The 18907-nt window shown below is 36.3% G+C and overlaps 1 protein-coding gene and 1 long non-coding RNA gene across 2 annotated transcripts; both read left to right on the top strand.

The window, feature by feature from the left end:
• Positions 1–2368: 2368 nt before the first annotated feature.
• Positions 2369–3227, top strand: LOC112740472 (uncharacterized). Its single transcript, XR_003171185.2, has 2 exons — positions 2369–2553; positions 2684–3227. It is a non-coding gene; the product is annotated as an uncharacterized lncRNA (long non-coding RNA).
• Positions 3228–7634: 4407 nt separating this feature from the next.
• Positions 7635–10362, top strand: LOC112743574 (uncharacterized). The gene is made up of 5 exons (XM_025792839.3): positions 7635–8099; positions 8217–8534; positions 8623–8947; positions 9334–9450; positions 9560–10362. The coding sequence occupies exons 1-5, from the start codon at positions 7803–7805 to the stop codon at positions 9679–9681; spliced, it is 1179 nt and encodes a 392-aa protein (XP_025648624.1). The 5' UTR covers positions 7635–7802; the 3' UTR covers positions 9682–10362.
• Positions 10363–18907: the final 8545 nt, after the last annotated feature.

The following is an 18907-nucleotide window of genomic DNA, read 5'->3' as shown; positions in this document are numbered from 1 at the left end:
CGCCTCGCCATTGTCGCCGCCATGGGTTTTGCCGCTGGTGAGGAGAAGACATCGCCGCGTTTGGTTGTCGCTACCGCCAGAGTTCTGGTCGCCATTGTTGCTTGGGATGGCTGCCGGGGCCGCCGCCAAATTGGTTCAAAGACCGCCGCTGCTCCGTTTTCTTATTCAGTAAGTATTTATGTTTCGATAACCCCCCGCGTTAGTGTTCTGTTATGGGTAACAAGTCTTTGTGATATTAATATGTTAGGAGTTAGTAACCGAGGTTGCATGTTATGTTTTAAAGCTGTTTATGTTGTTACAAAAGTGTGTGGGGCTGTGATTGGAAGCTGCCGTTGATTTCGGGTCGAGAGGAAAGGAATTCTTTGAACTCTTAGTTTATTTAAAGCTGTTTTCTAGTATCTTAGTTTATTTTCTCTTGTTGACGTCTTTACTTTCCCAATTTAATTTATGAACTCTTCATGTTAGATTCAATTTCCTTTTTAATGCAATTTGAGGTATTTCATATTTATTGCTTCTTTCTTCATTTGTTTGATTCCTTGCAATTGTTGGTCTTAGATTTTACATTCTCTTATTACTTTTCTACACTTTTATTTTGCGCCTTCCAAGTGTTTGATAAAATGCTTGGGTGGATTTTAATTTAGATTTTTATGTTCTTGAATTGGATTGATTATTTAGAGACTCTTGAGTTATCAAAAGTCTTTTGTTAAATGGTAATTGGAGATTGTCGGTTAGCTTGAGCTTCACCAAAGCTAGTCTTTCACTGTGAGTTGACTAGGACTTGTGAACTCAAGTTGATTGTATGCACTTGACCTTCCTCCATTGGTTAGAGGTTAACTAAGTGAAGGCAATTCACATTTACCATCCCAATTTTTTATGATAATAAGGATAGGACTTCTAATTCTCAATCCTTGCTAAGAGCTTTCTTAGTTATTAGTTTATTTTTCTCGCAATCTATATTTTCTTGTTCCTCATTTCAAAAACTCAAAAATATACTTTTCTGTAACCAAAAATAAACTACACTTCCCTGCAATTCCTTGAGAGACGACCCGAGGTTTAAATACTTCGATTAATTTTATTGGGTTTGTATTTGTGACAAACGATTTAAACATTGATTGAGGTTTAATTGTCGGTTTAGAACTATACTTGCAATGCGATATTTCTGTGAAAATCTTTACCGATATTTTTCCTCCGTCACTCTCCCCGTGGATATACACCGGTGTGTGTTATATGATTATGAATGTTTATGATTTGAGATTTGGGGATGTACGACAGAGGGACAGTCCAATGATTAGCTACTAGGACTTGTCGGGTTGGCTATATAACTGACAGATGAGACTCATGAGCCGTAGGACAAGCATTCATCATATGCATATATATGACATTGTTTGGGTGTGCATATTGTAATTGATTTGCCTATATGAATAATTATGTTTAAAAGCTAATTGCTCTACTTAATGTAACTACTTGTTTGTGTTTGAACCTTTTTACTTGTATTTGCGTCTGAAATTGGTTAAATTTGTGGTGAATTGGCTGTGGATTGAGTTGTTTGGGCCTAGAACTGTGGTTGATTATAAGATGGGCCAAAAGCCATGTTTGGTTTGTGTTTTTGGTTTAGAAAAGTATGAAAAATTAAACTGGTTCAGCATAGACTTAATGAACCTATGCTTGGATCAGCTTGGTCTTTCATGCTGTCTAGGAAAAACTTTTAAAAAAGCTTTAAGATTTTTGAATAATTAACATTTTTCTCTTTTGAAAAGGATTTCGGATTTTTGAATATAAATCTTTGGTTTTGAAAAGATACATAATGCGGTTATTAATCACTGTACTTTAAAAACAGTTTTATTTTCACATATCCTATTATAATAATTCTCTAACCCTATAGTGAGAACCAGTGAGGACAATGTTCTCATTCCCCTACAGGCTACAGGTCTTTTCTTTTTCAGGTTATGGATGACGAAGTTCAGAAGAACTTATTTCTTTTCTGTTTAGACGATATTTTTATATTACTTTAGTATTTATGTTTCCCTCGCCTTTAACTTTGCAAGTTCTGTAAGAAGGATAGGATTTTGATATGAAATACTTGTAGAGTAATAATATGTATATATATGTATTCTTGTAAGTATTGTAATTTGCATGGTTCTAAAAATCGAACCGGACCGGTCAGTTCAACCAGGTTAACCGGAAACCGGTCACCTAGTCGATCCTGGTAAGTTTAGAAACCGTCTGGTAAAAAATCGGTAAAAAACCAGTTGAACCGACGATTAACCGATGAACTGGAAAAACCGTCCAGTTTTTTAGCGGGTTTTTGGTTTCACTGAACGGTGTCGTTTTGTCCCTTAAAAAAAGGCTAAACGAACTAACCCTAATCCCTGAATCACCCATCTTCGTACTCAGTAGCAACAGCAACTCATCTCTCATCTCTTTTCTGTGAATCATCGCATAGCCACCACCACCAATCGAGCAGCCCACCGCTACCGCATTCCGCAGCCACCGCATCCTGCAGCCACCGCGGCGACGGGTTTGACCACTGCATCATCGTCGAGCTCGCTGTAGGTAAGTAATACTCTATTATTCCTCCTCGCCGCCTTCTGATTTTCTGATTTTTATCCCTACCTAACCCAACGAAGTCACCACGCCTCCCAGCCCTCTATCAACCCTAACTTCCCTTTCCTTCAACGAGCAGAACTACAGAAGCCAGAAGGAAATCCACCATCCCTAGCCCAATTGACGCCGGCAATGACCACCAGCAGTTGCCACCGTCGCGGTTCGAAGCTTCAATCGGCGTAGTTGTCGTCTGTTCGTCTGAACTTCGAAGCTTCTGTCGTCAGCAGCACGATTTGAAGATTCTGTTGTCGTGCTCGTCGGCTGGTTGGTTTGAACTTCAAAGCTTCTGTCGTCGGCCACCCCTGTCCTACCAAGCATCACTTCTGCCGCCGTGGACTCTGTACCTTCTTTCTTCTCTCTAACGCAGTGAGTTCTTCAATTTTTCAATTAATTTTTTTATTTTGTTAACTATATGAAACTGCAGTGAGTTCTTCAGTTTTTTATTTCAGTTAATTTTGTATTTTGTTAATTATATGAATTTTCGCAGAGTTCTTTAGTTCTTCAGTTTTTTATTTTGTTAATTTTGTAATGCTGGATAGAACTTTGGATTCTGAATTCAGAATTCTGAATGTTGCTAGAATTGCTGCAAACTTCGAATCTTTTTATGCTTATGAATTTGATCATGTGCGGCGTTTATCTTAGTTGCTGTAAAGAGGGGTTGAGGGGGAGAAGATAGGATATTGTTGGTTCATTATTCTGATCAATTGGGGAGTTTCTAGCTAGTACTGGAATTGTGGATAAAATTGTTGCAAAGTTTCCTCATATGAATGGTTCTGATTGAGGCTTGTAATGGCAATGTGATAATGGTTATTGTTTGCTTTTTCTGATAATAGAAATCCCAGTAAATCAGTTTCCAAATACCTGATTTATAGTGGTTTTAGGACATACTAAAATGATTAAGTAAAAATGAGCTGCTATAAATTAATGGGTAAAAAGGCTATTTAATTAGAGATAAAGTTTAAGAGTAAAAGTGCATAAAAGGTAGGAGGATGAGAAAATGCTCCAACATAGCAGGGCACTAATTCTCTTGAATCAACCATGTTTATAAATGCTAATGAGAAGCACATAGTTTTTATTGTATAACAAAGCTTGACAGCAAACTTTGTTGTGTATGAAAGATTCAACTGATAATACTTTTTTAGTTCAGTGTTTTAAATTGCATTACACATTTTCAGTTGAGGCCTATAGTGGTTTTAGAAGTTATTGCAACTGCTACGAATCTACCGCTTTGACAGCATAAACTGCCTTCTCTTGCCATTATTTGTAATTTCATCAATTGTAATGTAAACCACCACAGAAGCTGTATATTTTGAATTTTATTAAGTTAGAAATTATTGAAATTATATATTAAATTTTTAATAATTTTATTTAATATTTAATTAAATCGGTTGAATTCCGGTTGAATCCCGGTCGAACCAGTGAACCAGTAAACTAGTAACTTTATCGGTTTATTGACCGGTCCGGTTCTCGCAATCTTGGTAATTTGTATTGTAAGTATGGATTTATGTTTTCAAGAAAATGGTCTTTGAAAAATACGGTTTAAAGTTTTAAGAGTAAAGTATCGTTTTTGTCCCTAACGTTTGGGGTAAGTCCTATTTGTGTCCCTAACATTTAAATCGTCCTATTTGTATCCCTAACGTTTATAAAAGTGATTCAATGTTATCCTACTATCAATTATACTAACAAATTAGATTATATTTTTCAATTATTCTCACTTGGATGTATTCATTCTCAATTAGGTCTCACTTGGATGTGTTCGATTTTAATATTATACTCACTATTTGTGTTTAGATTCAATTATGTCCCGAAAAAAGTGAATTATATAAATATTGTAGGAATTAGTTTCAACTTTTGATGAGTTATTTTTTGGAGTGGATCATCAATTCTATCTCAGACATTTATATTCTAACTTCAAGAAGAGATTTTTAAAACTCAAACTAAAGCGTTCATGATGTGTAATTGACAGCAAGATAACATTGAATCACTTTTACAAATGTTAGGGATACAAATAGGATGATTTAAACGTTAGTGACACAAATAGAATTTACCCCAAACGTTGGGAACAAAAACGATATTTTACTCAAGTTTTAAACAGACTAATATTTTAGTATTAAGTATTTTAAGAGTTGTTGTAATACCTAAACTATCAGAGTAGCACAACCAAAAGCGTAATATTTTGATAATTAAAGTCGACATCGTCCGATCACAGAACGATGTCTCAAATGTCGAGATTATGGGTGGCAAAACGGGTCGAGCCCGTCGGGCCGATCTGCTAAACCCGCTAAAAAAGGCGGGTCGGGTTAGGAATTGGAGCCCGCCAAATTTAAAAAATCCGCCAAACCCGCACCGCCAAATTGGCGGGTTTTGACGGGGCGGGGCGGGCCGGTCCGCCGGGCCGAAGGTTTTTATTTTTCTTTTTCTTTTTTATTAAATAAAAGAGTGATTACTATTATAAAATTAATAATTATAGAATTTTTAAACACTTTTTTTTCATTTTTTGTTTTTATTCTTCTTTTAGTTATTAACTTTATTTATTTTATTTTACAATTTCGTATATATGCTCAAATTATGTGACTTATTTTTTAAAATAAAGATGATTTTATTGACAAATATTATTTTGAACAATTTTATTGAAGTTAAAAATTAAAAAAATAATAAAAAAATTATATTATAATTTGACTATTTTTTATTTGTATTTGATTTTTTAATTATTATTTTTTGGTTAATTTTAATAAAAGTTTTATTTTTCAAAAAAAAAAGCGGGCTAGTCCGCCAACCCGCCAATCCGCCATAAAGCGGGGCGGGCTAGCATTTTGAACCCATTTTAGTTGGCGGGGTGGGCCGGTCCGCCCTGTTTATAGGGCAGGCCTAGGCGAGGCGGGGCGGGTTGGGGCGGGCCGGCCCGCTTTGCCACCCCTAGTCGAGATATATTTAGTTTTTGAATTATCCCTCACGTAAGAATACGTATTTTCGTAAATATATATATATTTTAGTAATTTATATATTTATTTAATTTAAATAAAAAAAATCTATGTTTTGTGGATTTTGAATGGGACCCACTGTGGCTCAAAGTTCAACTCACGTCGTGGCTTGTGCTACTGCTTCCTTTCCTTTTTGAAAATTGCTTGCATAACTCACGCTCTCACTGTCACACACCTCAACAAATCAATGTGCTTTTTGCACTTTCCAAATCTTTTCTTTTCAGAAGAAAAATAAACAATATGTGCAATTATAAATAAGTTATCTTAAAAAGATTGCAAATCATGTGAGACTGACCCTAAATCATACTTAGCTCATATTTTACTGGATCCAACGACCAAGAAGAATACCATATGATTATTTTCTAATTTCTAATGTTTTATGCATATTTTTAATCAATACTTCTAGTAAAATATATAATATTTTTTATGTACTAGCTACATAATGTACCAAAGCAGGATAAATTATGGTATATGAAACTACTAGTTCACAAGGAATTTTCTTCGGTGAATAAAATTTGACATCAGGATTGATTTCTCCAAAACATTTTATGACAAATTTATAGATTTATCGTTTATCAATTTTTTTTAAAAGAAAAAAACTCTAGAAAAGTGTTTTCTTTACCCGTTTAATGAATTGAGAATAATATATTTTCATATTTGTTGCAAGAAATAAAAAATAATTATCAGATATTTAATATTTTCAGGAATTATATTTTTTATTTCTAATATTTTTTCCAGCAAAGAGGTGGACAGTAAAGAATTTCCAAGATTTGGGAATATGATTTTATATATAAAATTTTTAAAAAACTCTTTCAAAAGTATAATAAGTTTATAATTAAATATATTAAGAATGTTTTGATAATTTTATAATTCTAGGAATATACATCATAGACCAAAAATATTTTAATTTAATCTTGGGAATTTAAAGAATTTTCTAAGAAATTCTTTGTTAAAGAAACAAATATATTAAAATTCGAAGAATATTTTTCGCAAGGAACATCAATTTTGAAAAATGCAGTTAAATGAATTTATAATCTTTAAACGAAGGTATTGAGTAATGTTAATGTGTTCGGATAAAATAATTATCTTTGTTAATACACTTCATATTATTATAAAATTTAAAATACCAAACCAAAATAATTATTTTATCATTAATTGAATCATGAATAAAATTTTTAACATAGTGTTATCTACTTCTACTTCTTATCTTCTATAAATGATAATTTATTAATATTTACTATTCTACTATCTACATTCTACAATGAGGATTGAAAAGAATTTGGCGCACAAATTTCTTAACCTAAAATGTTATTCGTTTTATTTATATTAAGTATAAGTATATATTAAAATTAGTTATTAAAATAAATTATTAATACAAAATATATTTTTAAAATATAAAATATACATTGAATATAAATTAAATAATATATATTTTTATAAATAAATATATAATAACTAATTTTAAAAATTAATTTTAATATATAAATTATATTTTTATATTCGTTATATATACAACTGTTAGAATTTATTCTCAAGATTTCCTAGTAGTAGTATAAGTTTTTTGCTATATTGGTTAATTACATATTTATTATTTTATTGTTAATTTAATAATAAAAAATAAATCAATAAATACGTGAGAATATAAAAAATGCAGTTGAACTCGAAATTTATTATGAAAATATAAAATATTTACCATTTTGATTGATTTTATATTTATTAGTATTATTGTATACATCTAATAAATAAAGTAGTGCATTGATGCACTAGTCCGTCTAATTTTTTAAGATAGAATTATCGGTGTAAAATTTCAATCATTACTTTCTTTCTTATTTATATAAAATTTTTAATTTATCAATTTTTTCTAGTATTAATTATTTATCAAGAAAGGAAGATTTTGTTAAATAAAAGCCGATATTTCTGAAACTGGAAGACCGGCGCGCGCATACCGCACACTTACTGCAACAGCGCGTAGACAATTACAGCACCGCGCTTTTCACCCCACACAAACCCCCCTCTACAAATACCCCCTGGATTTCTCTCTCTCCATCTCCCACCGAAACCACACTCCGATCCGCACTCTCTCTCTCTCTCTCTCTCTCTCTCTCTCTCTCTCTCTCTCTCTCTCTCTCTCCATATTCTCATAACCTTTCCTCACAAGTAACAACCGTTCCCTCGCTTTTTCACATTTCCCTTTCTGCCCTTTGTGGTTTGTTCGTTATGGCTGAGAATTTGGACGACGGTGAGTTTTGGCTTCCGCCGCAGTTCCTCGACGACAACGACGACGACGAAACGGCCTCGTTCCCCTCGAACGAAGACTCGCTGTACCACTCTAGTGGCGACGACTTTGTGTTTCCCTTCGGCTCCTCCACCGGGGCCGCTTCCTCTGACCTAAGCTCTCCCATCAGTGGCTCCAGCGAGACCGAGAGCGACGAGGACGACCATCTCCACCGAGTCGCCGAGTTGACTCATCGAGTCGCTCACTCAACCCTACATTCCCATTCCACCAAACCCACAGTAATATACTAAGCACTTACTCCCCCCCCCCCCGGGCCTCTTTTTATTCTCAAAGAAACTGATTCTTTTTTGTTGAATTAGTTGTGACGGTTATGTTTTTTCGTGGTTTTTGTGCAGGGCGGTTACGCATCTGGTTCGCCACAATCGACGCTATGCGCCTTCCGGTGCGGGAATGGGTCGAGCGAGGGAAGTCCTAGCAGCGTTTGCAACCTCTGCTCCGCAAAGGCCACATGGGATCTCCTGCACGCGGCTGCAGGGGAAGTCGAAAGGATGCGCCTCTCCCAACAACAACAACAACAACAGCAATCACAATTACCATCTTACCCCTACAACCCTTCCCCTTCCATTCCCAACACAGCCGCCGGCGCCAATTCGGACTTTTCATTCTACACTCAACAGGCACTCTCCCACCAGAAGCAGTTTCAAATTGCACAAGTAATAACCCATTTTAACCCTCAATTATTTTCATTCGACAAAATTTATCTTTTTATTCAGTGGATTTATTTGTCATTTTCTTGTTTAGATTCAGATGCTGAGGCAGCAACAGGAATCAGTGTGGGGTGGTAAAGGTGTTTACCAACGGAGGCAGAGTAACCAAATGGGAGCAAGAAACAGAGGAGGAAGAAGTGTTAGGCCACTTGGCTTGTCTCCATCTGCATGGCCTTCGTTACATGCTGCCAAGAACCAGAACAAGCACCACAAGCACCATAATCAGCAGCAACAGCAGCAGTACGGTTCTGGAATGAGGGCTGTGTTCCTCACCAACCCTTCCACTACCAGGGAATGTGCTGGCACTGGCGTCTTCCTCCCCCGTCGTGTTGATACCCCTGAAACCAAAAAGAAGCCAGGTCAATACTTTTTCCCCCTCTAGCTAGATTTTGTTTTTCCTTTGCGGGGGTATTTTAGTACTTGTGATTCAGAAATGAATGAAAAATCATGTCTTTTCAAGTGTTCGTTGCATTTAATAAGGTGGCTGTTACTAGTAGTGGCGTTTTATGAGGGTTTCTTGAAGCGTTGGAGTTAGTAAATGCAGGTTTCTGCCTCCAATTGCTAAACCTTGTTTTATGATTTTGGTTTTTTCTCTTTTTTTTTTTTTCGCTTTTTTCTTTTGGGGGATATTATTATTATTATTATTATTATTATTATTATTATTATTATTATTATTATTATTATTGGGAAGTTAATGCTAATAATTGTGTTAGTGGATTACTGAAGTAATTTTGCGTGTTTGCAGCGTGTGCGACGGTGTTGGTTCCAGCTAGAGTGGCTCAAGCCCTAAATCTGAATGTTGATGACATGGTGGGGTGCCTGCCGCATCGATTCAATTCCAGTTCAAACATGGAAGAACATGGTAAGCAATAATAATATATAATAATTAAATGGTTTTGGAATGATATTATTTTAATTGAACATTGGGTTCACTGAGCTGTGTGGATCTTTGACTTTTGTTGCATATGCAGTTGTTAGTCCAAGGCTCAGAAGCAATTATGTCCATACGTCTCAGCAGAAGCGCAACACGAGGCCCCAGCACGCACTCAACAGTAACAATGAAATCAAGCTGCCGCAGGAGTGGACATATTGAAGTTAAATTCATATTCATCCCTTTTGTTTGTATGGGGAAAAATGGAATAGTAAATCACTTCTTTTGTTATTTGGTTTTCGAATTAGAGGGATAAAATCTAGGGTAGGAAATTGAAAGTGTTTAGAAGGGAAATGTAGTGTAGTCTTCTTCTACAGGGTATGTTTGTGAGGTGGGTTATAGATATGATTTTATTTTACTATTATTTTATTTTTTTTTGTTTTTTTTTTTTGGGGGAGGGGGGGGGTGGGTTGTGGGTTGTGGGTTGTTGCTTTCCACAAAAGGGTAGAGAGTATAGGTTGAAAATAAAGTATAAGTTGGGAGCCTCTGGGAAAGAGCCATGTTGCCAGGTAGCATTGTAGTGATAATATGATGCTTTTGTTCCTTTTGATGGGAGCTTCGAAGGTCACAACTCACAAGCAAAAGATGGATGGGTCAATTTTTGTCTTCTTCTGTTTTTGAATTTTTAAATGGTGTGGTGCTTTTAGTTTTGGGTTAAAGCCAACGACGGAATTTGAAGGGGGCTAAGACCAGATTTGCAGAGGGGTTTTGAGGTCTTCCTTCCAATCGTTGAGTGTATTACGAACGGAATCATTTTGGGGAATTACTTGTCAGTAAAATTCTGATTCCAGCCTGTCCATCTTAAATACTATGAAATAATAATGAAAGGAATTTTCTTGATCTTGTCTCTGCTTGTTAATCATGCCATTCATGCGTACCAGCCCTTGTGTAATAAATCAAAATTCCGAAAATTAGAACTTGTAGAGATGCCCATGTCGGCCGCATTAGCCAGTAAATATCATTTAAATTTTGGTACGATGAAAAGGTAATTACAGGATTTTTTTTAATATGAAAATATTATTGGTGTTTTTAATAAAAATGGGTGCATTTGGTGTATTTGCAAATTGGTGGACGTGTTGGTAACTGCCGCCAACAGGGGGTGGTTTGGCTGAGTTTGCGTGTGATGACACGTGTCTCAGGTTGTTTGGAGATGCAACACGTGGAAGTGTGCGGAGTGCTCTTCCTATATAAAGTAAAGTTCGGTATTATTTCATTGCGAAAAAAAGAGTTGTTTGAGTGTGTTTCTGATGTGATGGAGAGTACCGCAAATTTGGTGGTGTATCACAACGGTGAGATTATACAGAATACTCATGAAGGAGTGAGTTTTGTGTGTGAGAATCTGTTTTCGTTTGTGATTCCATATACCAGATGTTCATGGAGTTTTAGAATAGTCTCTGTCAAAGGATGGAGAACGATATATTCAGGAGAGTAAGCAATATTTTGTATTAGAATCTCATTATAGTTTTTAGTGGTCTAATACAGTTTGATATTATGCCGATCATTGACGATGCAAGTATACAGAATATGTTCCATATTCATGGGCAGACTTTAGTGTGGCAGCCAAAGATTGAGGTGTATGTTGAGTTTGAAAATATAGAAGATGAGATTCAACATGATTTAGATATAAAGGATGATAGAGGTGAAGTGTACGAAGGAATGAACAGTGATAGAGTCATAGCGAAGAGGACTTCGAAACTACTTATGAAATCGACGACGCAGACGAGGATGGTGGTGTGTGTTTAGAGGCAGCAGTGGAGAATGTAGTGGTTCCTCCCGCAGTTTAGGGGTGTACGCGGATCGGATATGGCCAAAAATTCGATCCGATCCGTACAATTCCCATCGGATCGGATCGGATATGATATCCGCATTTTTTAGTGTCAGATCCGATCCGCAAATGTGCGAATCGGATCGGATCGGATATTGGATATATCCGCATAATTGAACATTCTCTTTTTAATCATATTTCTATGTAAAAAATCAATAAAAATATTTCTTTCATACTTTTAAACTTATTTATTCCTAAAATATTTTTAATCAAATTTTTCTTAAATAACAAAAATAAAATAAGACAATATGTGAATAATAATTACTAACTAAAGCATACAAACAAGTAAATATAATACCAAACATACATATATCTATTTATTTATTAACTATTATTGTGTGGATCTGCGGATCCGCGGATCAGATACGCGGATGTTGAGTAGATATCCGCGATCCGATCCGATCAATGTGCGGATCGGATCGTATCCGCAATTTTTGGATCGGATGCGGATATTTACCGTGGATCTGCGGATACGATCTGATCCATGAACACCGCTACCGCAGTTAGTCAACTGATAGACATTCCACCTTTTATGCGTAGCTTGGATCTTGATGCCATGCATGCACCGGAATTTCCCGAATATGCAAACATAAGTACGTGATGAGGGAATAATACGTTCTTCTTAATTTATATTTTGGATGGATCAATGAGTGACGATTTTTGTTTTGTGTAGGTGTTTTTGATCATGAGGACGAAGAGTTCAGGATCGGAATGGAATATAGTACTAGAAAGGCTGTCGTCGCAGCAATTAGAAGTTACACTATCTTTAGAAGAGTCGACTACAATGTTTATGAGTCCAAGCCACAGACGTTCTATGCAAAATGCAAGACGTATGAGCATAGGTGCAACTGGCTTATCTGAGCCAGCTTGATACAGAAAAAAAGTTGTTAGGAGATATGGAGATACAACGGTAGGCATACGTGCACCATGGGAACGATTTCACAGGATCATTTCAAGTAGGACTTGGACACAGTTGGTGAGGCTATAAGGCCATTGGTTGAGACCAACTCATCCATCAAGGTGAAATCTATAATTACGGAAGGTCAGTCTTGGTTCAATTATACCATCAGTTACCAAAAGGCTTGGTTGGCAAAGCAGAAGTCCATAACCAAAGTTTTCGATGGTTGGGAGGATTCTTACTAGGCTTTGCCATGGTAGTTCTTGATCATGGTTTAGAAGATGTCTGACTCAATTGTCCAGATAGAAACACGACCCCTGTACAACGGGAGTGAGGAGGCAGACGGTGTCAGGATATTTCACCGCGTATTTTGGAGTTTCAATCCATGCATTAGGGCGTTCAAGCATTGCAAGCCTCTAGTTCAAGTTGATGACACACACATTGACGGAAAATACAAAGGTACACTTTTGGTTGCTGTTGCATAAGATGGGAACCAGAACATTGTGCCTATTACTTTTGCCCTCGTGGAAGGAGAGACAACTGATGCGTGGCACTTTTTTCTTAGCAATTTACAAAGGCATGTTGTTAGAAGAGACGGTGTGGATATGATCTCAGACTGACATGAGTCAATCCGGGCAGCAGTAAATCGTTCCGGAGGTGGTTGGCAACCTCCAAGAGATTGGTAGATGTTTTGTATAAGGCGCATCGGTAGAAACTTTTTAAGGGCATTCAAAGTCCCGCACTTACAAAAGCTTGTTGTCAACATAGGGTATTCAAGGATAGTGGAAGAGTAAAACATCAACTATTAGAGGTTGCAAGAGCGAGGCGAGGCATATGCACAGTGGTGTGATGCCATTGAACTTAGAAACTAGGTATTGGCATTTAACGAGGGACATCGATGGGGCCACATGACGACGAACCTTGTCGAGTACATTAATTCAGTGTTGAAGGGTGCCCAAAACCTCCCTGTGTTGGCACTCGTCCGAGCAACATATTATTGGTTAAACGAGCTATTTACGCGAAAGAGTGTCGAGGCTCACGATCGCAAGCGTGCTAGATTTACTTACTCTGTATTTGCACAACAGTGGATAGAAGAAAATATGCAATGTGCTGGGAATATAGTTGTGCACAGGCTTGATAGACGAAATGAGGTGTTTAAGGTGCGCGAAATGTCTAATGGAAAGGTGTTGGCAGTTGATCTTACACGACAGGCGTGTGATTGTGGGCACTTTTAGGTGGAACGACTACCATGTCACCATGTTATTGCTTGCTATGCTAACCAGCGTCTCAATTGGCAGCTGTATGCACTACAACAAATATGGCCTTTAGCAACGCCAAATTTTGCAACGCCTTAAAACCGTTCTCTTAGATAGGTTTAGACAACGGTTTTTTAAAGTGTTACTGGTGAATTTCATTTTTCATCAATTTCTAGCAACACAGTAAAACCGTTCTGTTTGACTATTTTAAAGAACGGTTTTATAACCGTTACCATGAGTTGGCTTTAAGCAACGGTTTTTTATTGTTGTTTAAAGAATTGCACAAAAGAAATGCATTAAAACCGTTGCCGAAATGCTACACTTTAAAACCGTTCCATTAGATTGTCTTAGACAACGGTTTTTACAGTGTTGCTGTTGAAGTTCATTTTTCATTACGCTATAGTAACAAAATAAAATCGTTCTCTTTTGACTATTTTAAAGAATGGTTTTACAACCATTACAACAATTGTTTATGAAACAACTATTTTTTAATATTATTTAAATAATTATACAAATTAAACAATACCAATAAAAATAATTTCAGATAATCATATAAATATAAACTATTTTTTCTATAAATACTAAATTTATAAAATACTCAAAAACTATTGTTATAAATAAATAATAAATGTTATTTTAAAAAAAATAATATTAAAATAAATTTATAATAAATATTATATATTATTATTATTATAAATATAAAAATATTATATTTTAAAAACATAAAGTTAAAATAAATTTATAATAAATATTATATATTATTATTATTATAAATATATAAAAAATATTATATTTTAAAAACATAAAGTTAAAATAAATTTATAATAAATATTATATATTTTTATTATAAATATATAACAAATATTAATATAAAAAAATAAAATTAAAATAATTTTAGAATAAATATTATATATCCATTGAATAAATATTTTACTTTATAATTTTATTAAAATCTTCATATTATCTTTATTTTTTTTTTCGTAACCCTAACTCTATAACCTAATTTCTAAATTAACCATACATAAAGAAAAGAAAAGAAACGAGAAAAGGGAGCTCGAAGGGGGGAAACCAAAAGGGCGAAGAAACAGAGAAGAAGAGAGGGAAGAGATGGAAGGGACGGCGCCAGCAAGGGTTCCACCGTCGTCGCCGTCGCCGTCGCCGTCGCCGTCGCCGTCGCCGTAGAGTGGAGGTGGAGGAGTGACCGAGAGAGAGTCTGACGTGAGGGAGAAGAGAACGCGAGAACTAGGGAAGGAGGGAGGCTCTATTCCGTGCCGCCATGCCTTCACGCCGCCGAAGGAGGTCACGTCACCGTCAGATCTGAAGCCGAGGAGCCGAACGCCGTCGAAGCCGCACCGTCGCGTCACCGTGGCTGTGCCTCCGTCGAACCCGTCACACCGCCGCTGCCGTGATGTCATTGCTGTCGCGAGGGAGAAGAGATGCGTGAGGAAGGAAGCTCGTAGGGGAGAAAAAAGACGCCGCCTGTGCTGCCAGCTCCGTCGCGTCTGATCTCCACTGTTGCCGTCGAAGGTCCGTCGCCGAGGACGTGGAGAGGAGCCGCCGTTCATGCTTGTCGCCACCAAAAGAGGAGCCGCTGCCGCCGTCGATTGTCACTGGAGAACACACCGTACCGTCGTGCCTCTGGTCGCCGGAATCACGGACCGGAGAGAAGGGGGCTTCCTTTCCTGTTGTTGTTGCCTCGTTCTTTTATTGTAAGCCATCTCTGTTTTGAATTCCATTGAATTCATTTCTGTTTTTGATTCCATTGAGTTTGAATTCTCCATTTTGCTGCAACCATGGTCACTGTTGTTGGAGTTTAATTGATTTGGTTTCTGTTTTGATTTGAATTTTGATTTGGTATAATGCTGCCTGTTTTGGTCACTGCTTCTCTGAGTTTAAATGATGGGTTCTCTCAGTGATAATATTCTAGGTGATTGAGTGATACAACTTTTATGTAAATTAAGATTTATGACACTCCCTGTAAACATAGAGATGGATTATCACACTTCACCACCCTAAAGATACTGTAAACATGGAGATGGATTATAACTGGTGACTATTTCCTTATGAGGAGTAGCATTCTAGAGTTATGCATGAGTTATAGAGTTCATGAGTACATGCAATCCATCTTTTTGATTTTGTAGCACTATGCTTTTGCTATATTTCAATGTCAGACTTAATTTGATACCCTGAACAAGCTGCTCTTACATTGTATTTTTATTGTTGCTATACTGTGCATTATTTCTACTATTATTTTTGCTTTGTATATGACTAATATATGACCTGTTTTCACATTAAGATTGGTGTATTAGTACTTCTATTGATTAGGCACATCTTATTAAAAGATGGGAATCTTTTTCTGCTTTTTGCAATAGGTGTGGAACATGGAAATGAGATAAACTCTGCAGTAGTTGCAGACAAGTGCGGTACTGCTCTGAGAAACACCAGGTAGCCGAATTGTTTAGATGTTTTATTTAGTCTTCTTTCCACAAATTTTATCCTAATAGTTATCTTTTGTTTTCCTCATCCCCTCTCGCTATTAGTAAACATTATTAGCATTAGGCTTAGTATTATATTTAATTTGCTAACTTTTTTGTTCACTGGAAAATCATTATGAAGGTGAGGGAGAACTTAGTATTATATTTAATTCTGCTTCACTGCTTCTACCTCGCTGCTTCTGCTTCACTGCCTTGGCTGATTGTGGGTTGTCATCTGTGGTAAGTGGTCTTTTTCTGATTTTCTTTTGTTTAGTTAGGGCGTGTTTGGCTGTTGGCCATTTTTGTTGGAGTTAAGAAGAAGACAGGAAAGCGGTGTGTGAGTTTCTGCTTTTGTGTTTGTTTCAGTCCTTTGAATAGTGATTAGAGTTTGGATTATGAGATGAGACGTGATTAACTGATTATGGTGTTGCGATTAGGGAGCAGAATAAAGTATGGGAATGTGGGATTTGCTAATCTTTTGCTGTTGCTTTTGTTCACTAAATTATTATTTGGAAATGCTGTTGCTTTTGTTCACTAAATTATTATTTGGGGGCGGCAGGGCGGGGGTTGAAAAAGAGTGTTCGGTGAGCATGATGATGAAAATGGTTGTATGTGAGGACATGGCTTTTTGTTATTTTCATTAATAAGCACGATTAATTTACTTGAATTGATTAATTTGAGCTAGGCTTTCAATAAAATCAAGACTCAAGTTAAATAGCAAAACCCGAACAAGAAAATCAAGACTCAAGTGTTAAATAGTTAGTTTTCTTATAGCAGTTGTGAGAGTCTGTGACTTTTACTTGGTGCACTAGGCTATAAATAACTCTCTCTCTCTCTCTCTCTCATTGAGTTGTAATTGCTGTGATTTTTCTATAAATAACTCTCTCTACGCGGCTGGAATAAATCATTAGCAATAGTGAAATTATGGAATTTTATTCATCTGGCTAAATGGATGAAGCTGTTTTTTTTTCAATTAAATGTATATAAATCGATAAGAGGGATGGTATATAATGCTAAAAATATTAATGTTTTAGTCTCTTTGAATATATTATGGTAATTTTAATTATTCTCTTTGTATAGAGACAACTGTGAAGAAAACATGAGGACCTACACAATGGTTGAAGATTCATGCAAGATAGTTGGAAGATAGAGAAGAAATTACTCTAAATATTGAAGGAGAGAGAATTGGTCCTACTGATGAAGTTGTAAACAACTTGAGCAAATTGGGCATAGTGGCAAGGAACTCATATGTTTGTCCATTAATTTTCACAAACTGGAAGGGATTAAAGATAAAGAAGCTATTTGGGAATATGTTTAAGTGAGAATATTAGTCTTGTTTCTTTTAGAAACTTAAGGAAATGTACACATTTTATTCTTATTAGCAAATAATATGTGATTGTGGATCTTACAACAATTTTTATAAGTCAAATTTGATGGAAATGTTCAATTATTTTTCTTTAGTGACTTTATTCAAGTAGTTTAGATTATTTATTGACATTAAATAATAAAAAAAATTGAAATTAAAACCGTTGCCGAAAACGACATCAACAGTAATGCTTTAAAACTGTTGTCATAGATGGCTATAAACTGGCAACGGTTTTAAAACCGTTGCCGAAACCTGGCACCAACGGTAACGGTTTAAAACCGTTGGCTATGTGAATAATAAAATTACAACAGTTTAAAACCGTTGCCTATTCAGTTACGGTTTTAAACCGTTGTCATGTTAATAGGAACGGTTCGAAACCGTTGCTTATTAAGTAATGGATCAAAACCGTTGTTTAAAATTTTTCGTCAAAACCATTGTCTATGCCACTAACTGTGGCAACAGTTTTTCTGTTACTGTTGCCTTAGGTAAAAAACCGTTGCCTTTGAGCATTGGTAACGGCCGCATATACCACAGGTCAAAAACCGTTGCCAAAGCGTTGCCTAAAGTTTTGGGAACGGTTTTTCAATCTACGGCAACGGTTTTTGACCGTTGCGAAAAGCCTTGTTTGTTGTAGTGATGTGAATGATGTGTACAAGATGACAGAGGTTCGTAAAGTCTACAAATTTTAGTTCGTACCATTAGGCGATCCAGAGACATGGCCTAGTTACCCAGGACCCATATTGGTCGCTAATCCCGACTTGAGGCAAACGTCGAAAGGTCGTCCCAAATTGACCCGATACCTAAATGAAATGGATTCATGCAAAATGTGTGGTCCTCGAATATGCCATCTCTGTGGTAGACAGGGCCATAATTAGAGTCGATGTCCTCAGCGTGCTGGACCGAGTGGAGTTGGTGATGATGGTGGTCCCTAGATCTTTGTTGGTCTCTGTGTTTGTATTTTTAGGTTAATGTTTGGTGATGATGTTCGTCGTGTTTGTATGTTTAAGTTAAATTTATCAACTAATGTTTTTTATGTTCGTCGTGTTTGTATTTTTTAGTTAATTTTATCAATTAATGCATGTGTGAGTTATTACAGTTGACAATTTCTGAGATGATAATTTAGAATTTGATAAAGTAAACTTACAAAAGATTAATTTAAAAATTACATTAACTTAATTTAAAATTCGATAAATTAAAGTTACAACAGATTAATTAAAAATCAACTTAATTACTAAACCGATGCTCACTTCTTTTCAGTCATCCAATGCAGTCCCTTTGCCCGTCATGCCCTGACCGAAATGCGACAGAATAAACCTATTAGGTGGATTTCTATTTGTCCATAGGTTATATGGATGACCCCGATCTGAATCATTGACATCCGGAATGGCCGACCCACCTACCTCTGTCGGAGCAGATGGACCGAGGTTGTACTCATCAACAACCTAAAAAGTGCTCGGCCTAGAAGGTGGTAGCTTGAGACGAGCAGGATTCATATGTGGAGTGATGAAACCACTCTGTCAGAAATCACACGACGCCCTCCCTGAGCTGTGATAAGAAGTAGGTGCCTGT

Source organism: Arachis hypogaea, chromosome 14, assembly GCF_003086295.3.
Source record: "Arachis hypogaea cultivar Tifrunner chromosome 14, arahy.Tifrunner.gnm2.J5K5, whole genome shotgun sequence".
Lineage (NCBI taxonomy): Eukaryota > Viridiplantae > Streptophyta > Magnoliopsida > Fabales > Fabaceae > Arachis > Arachis hypogaea.
The sequence above is the reverse complement of the archived record's forward strand: the minus strand, read 5'-3'. Positions and strand labels throughout refer to the sequence as shown.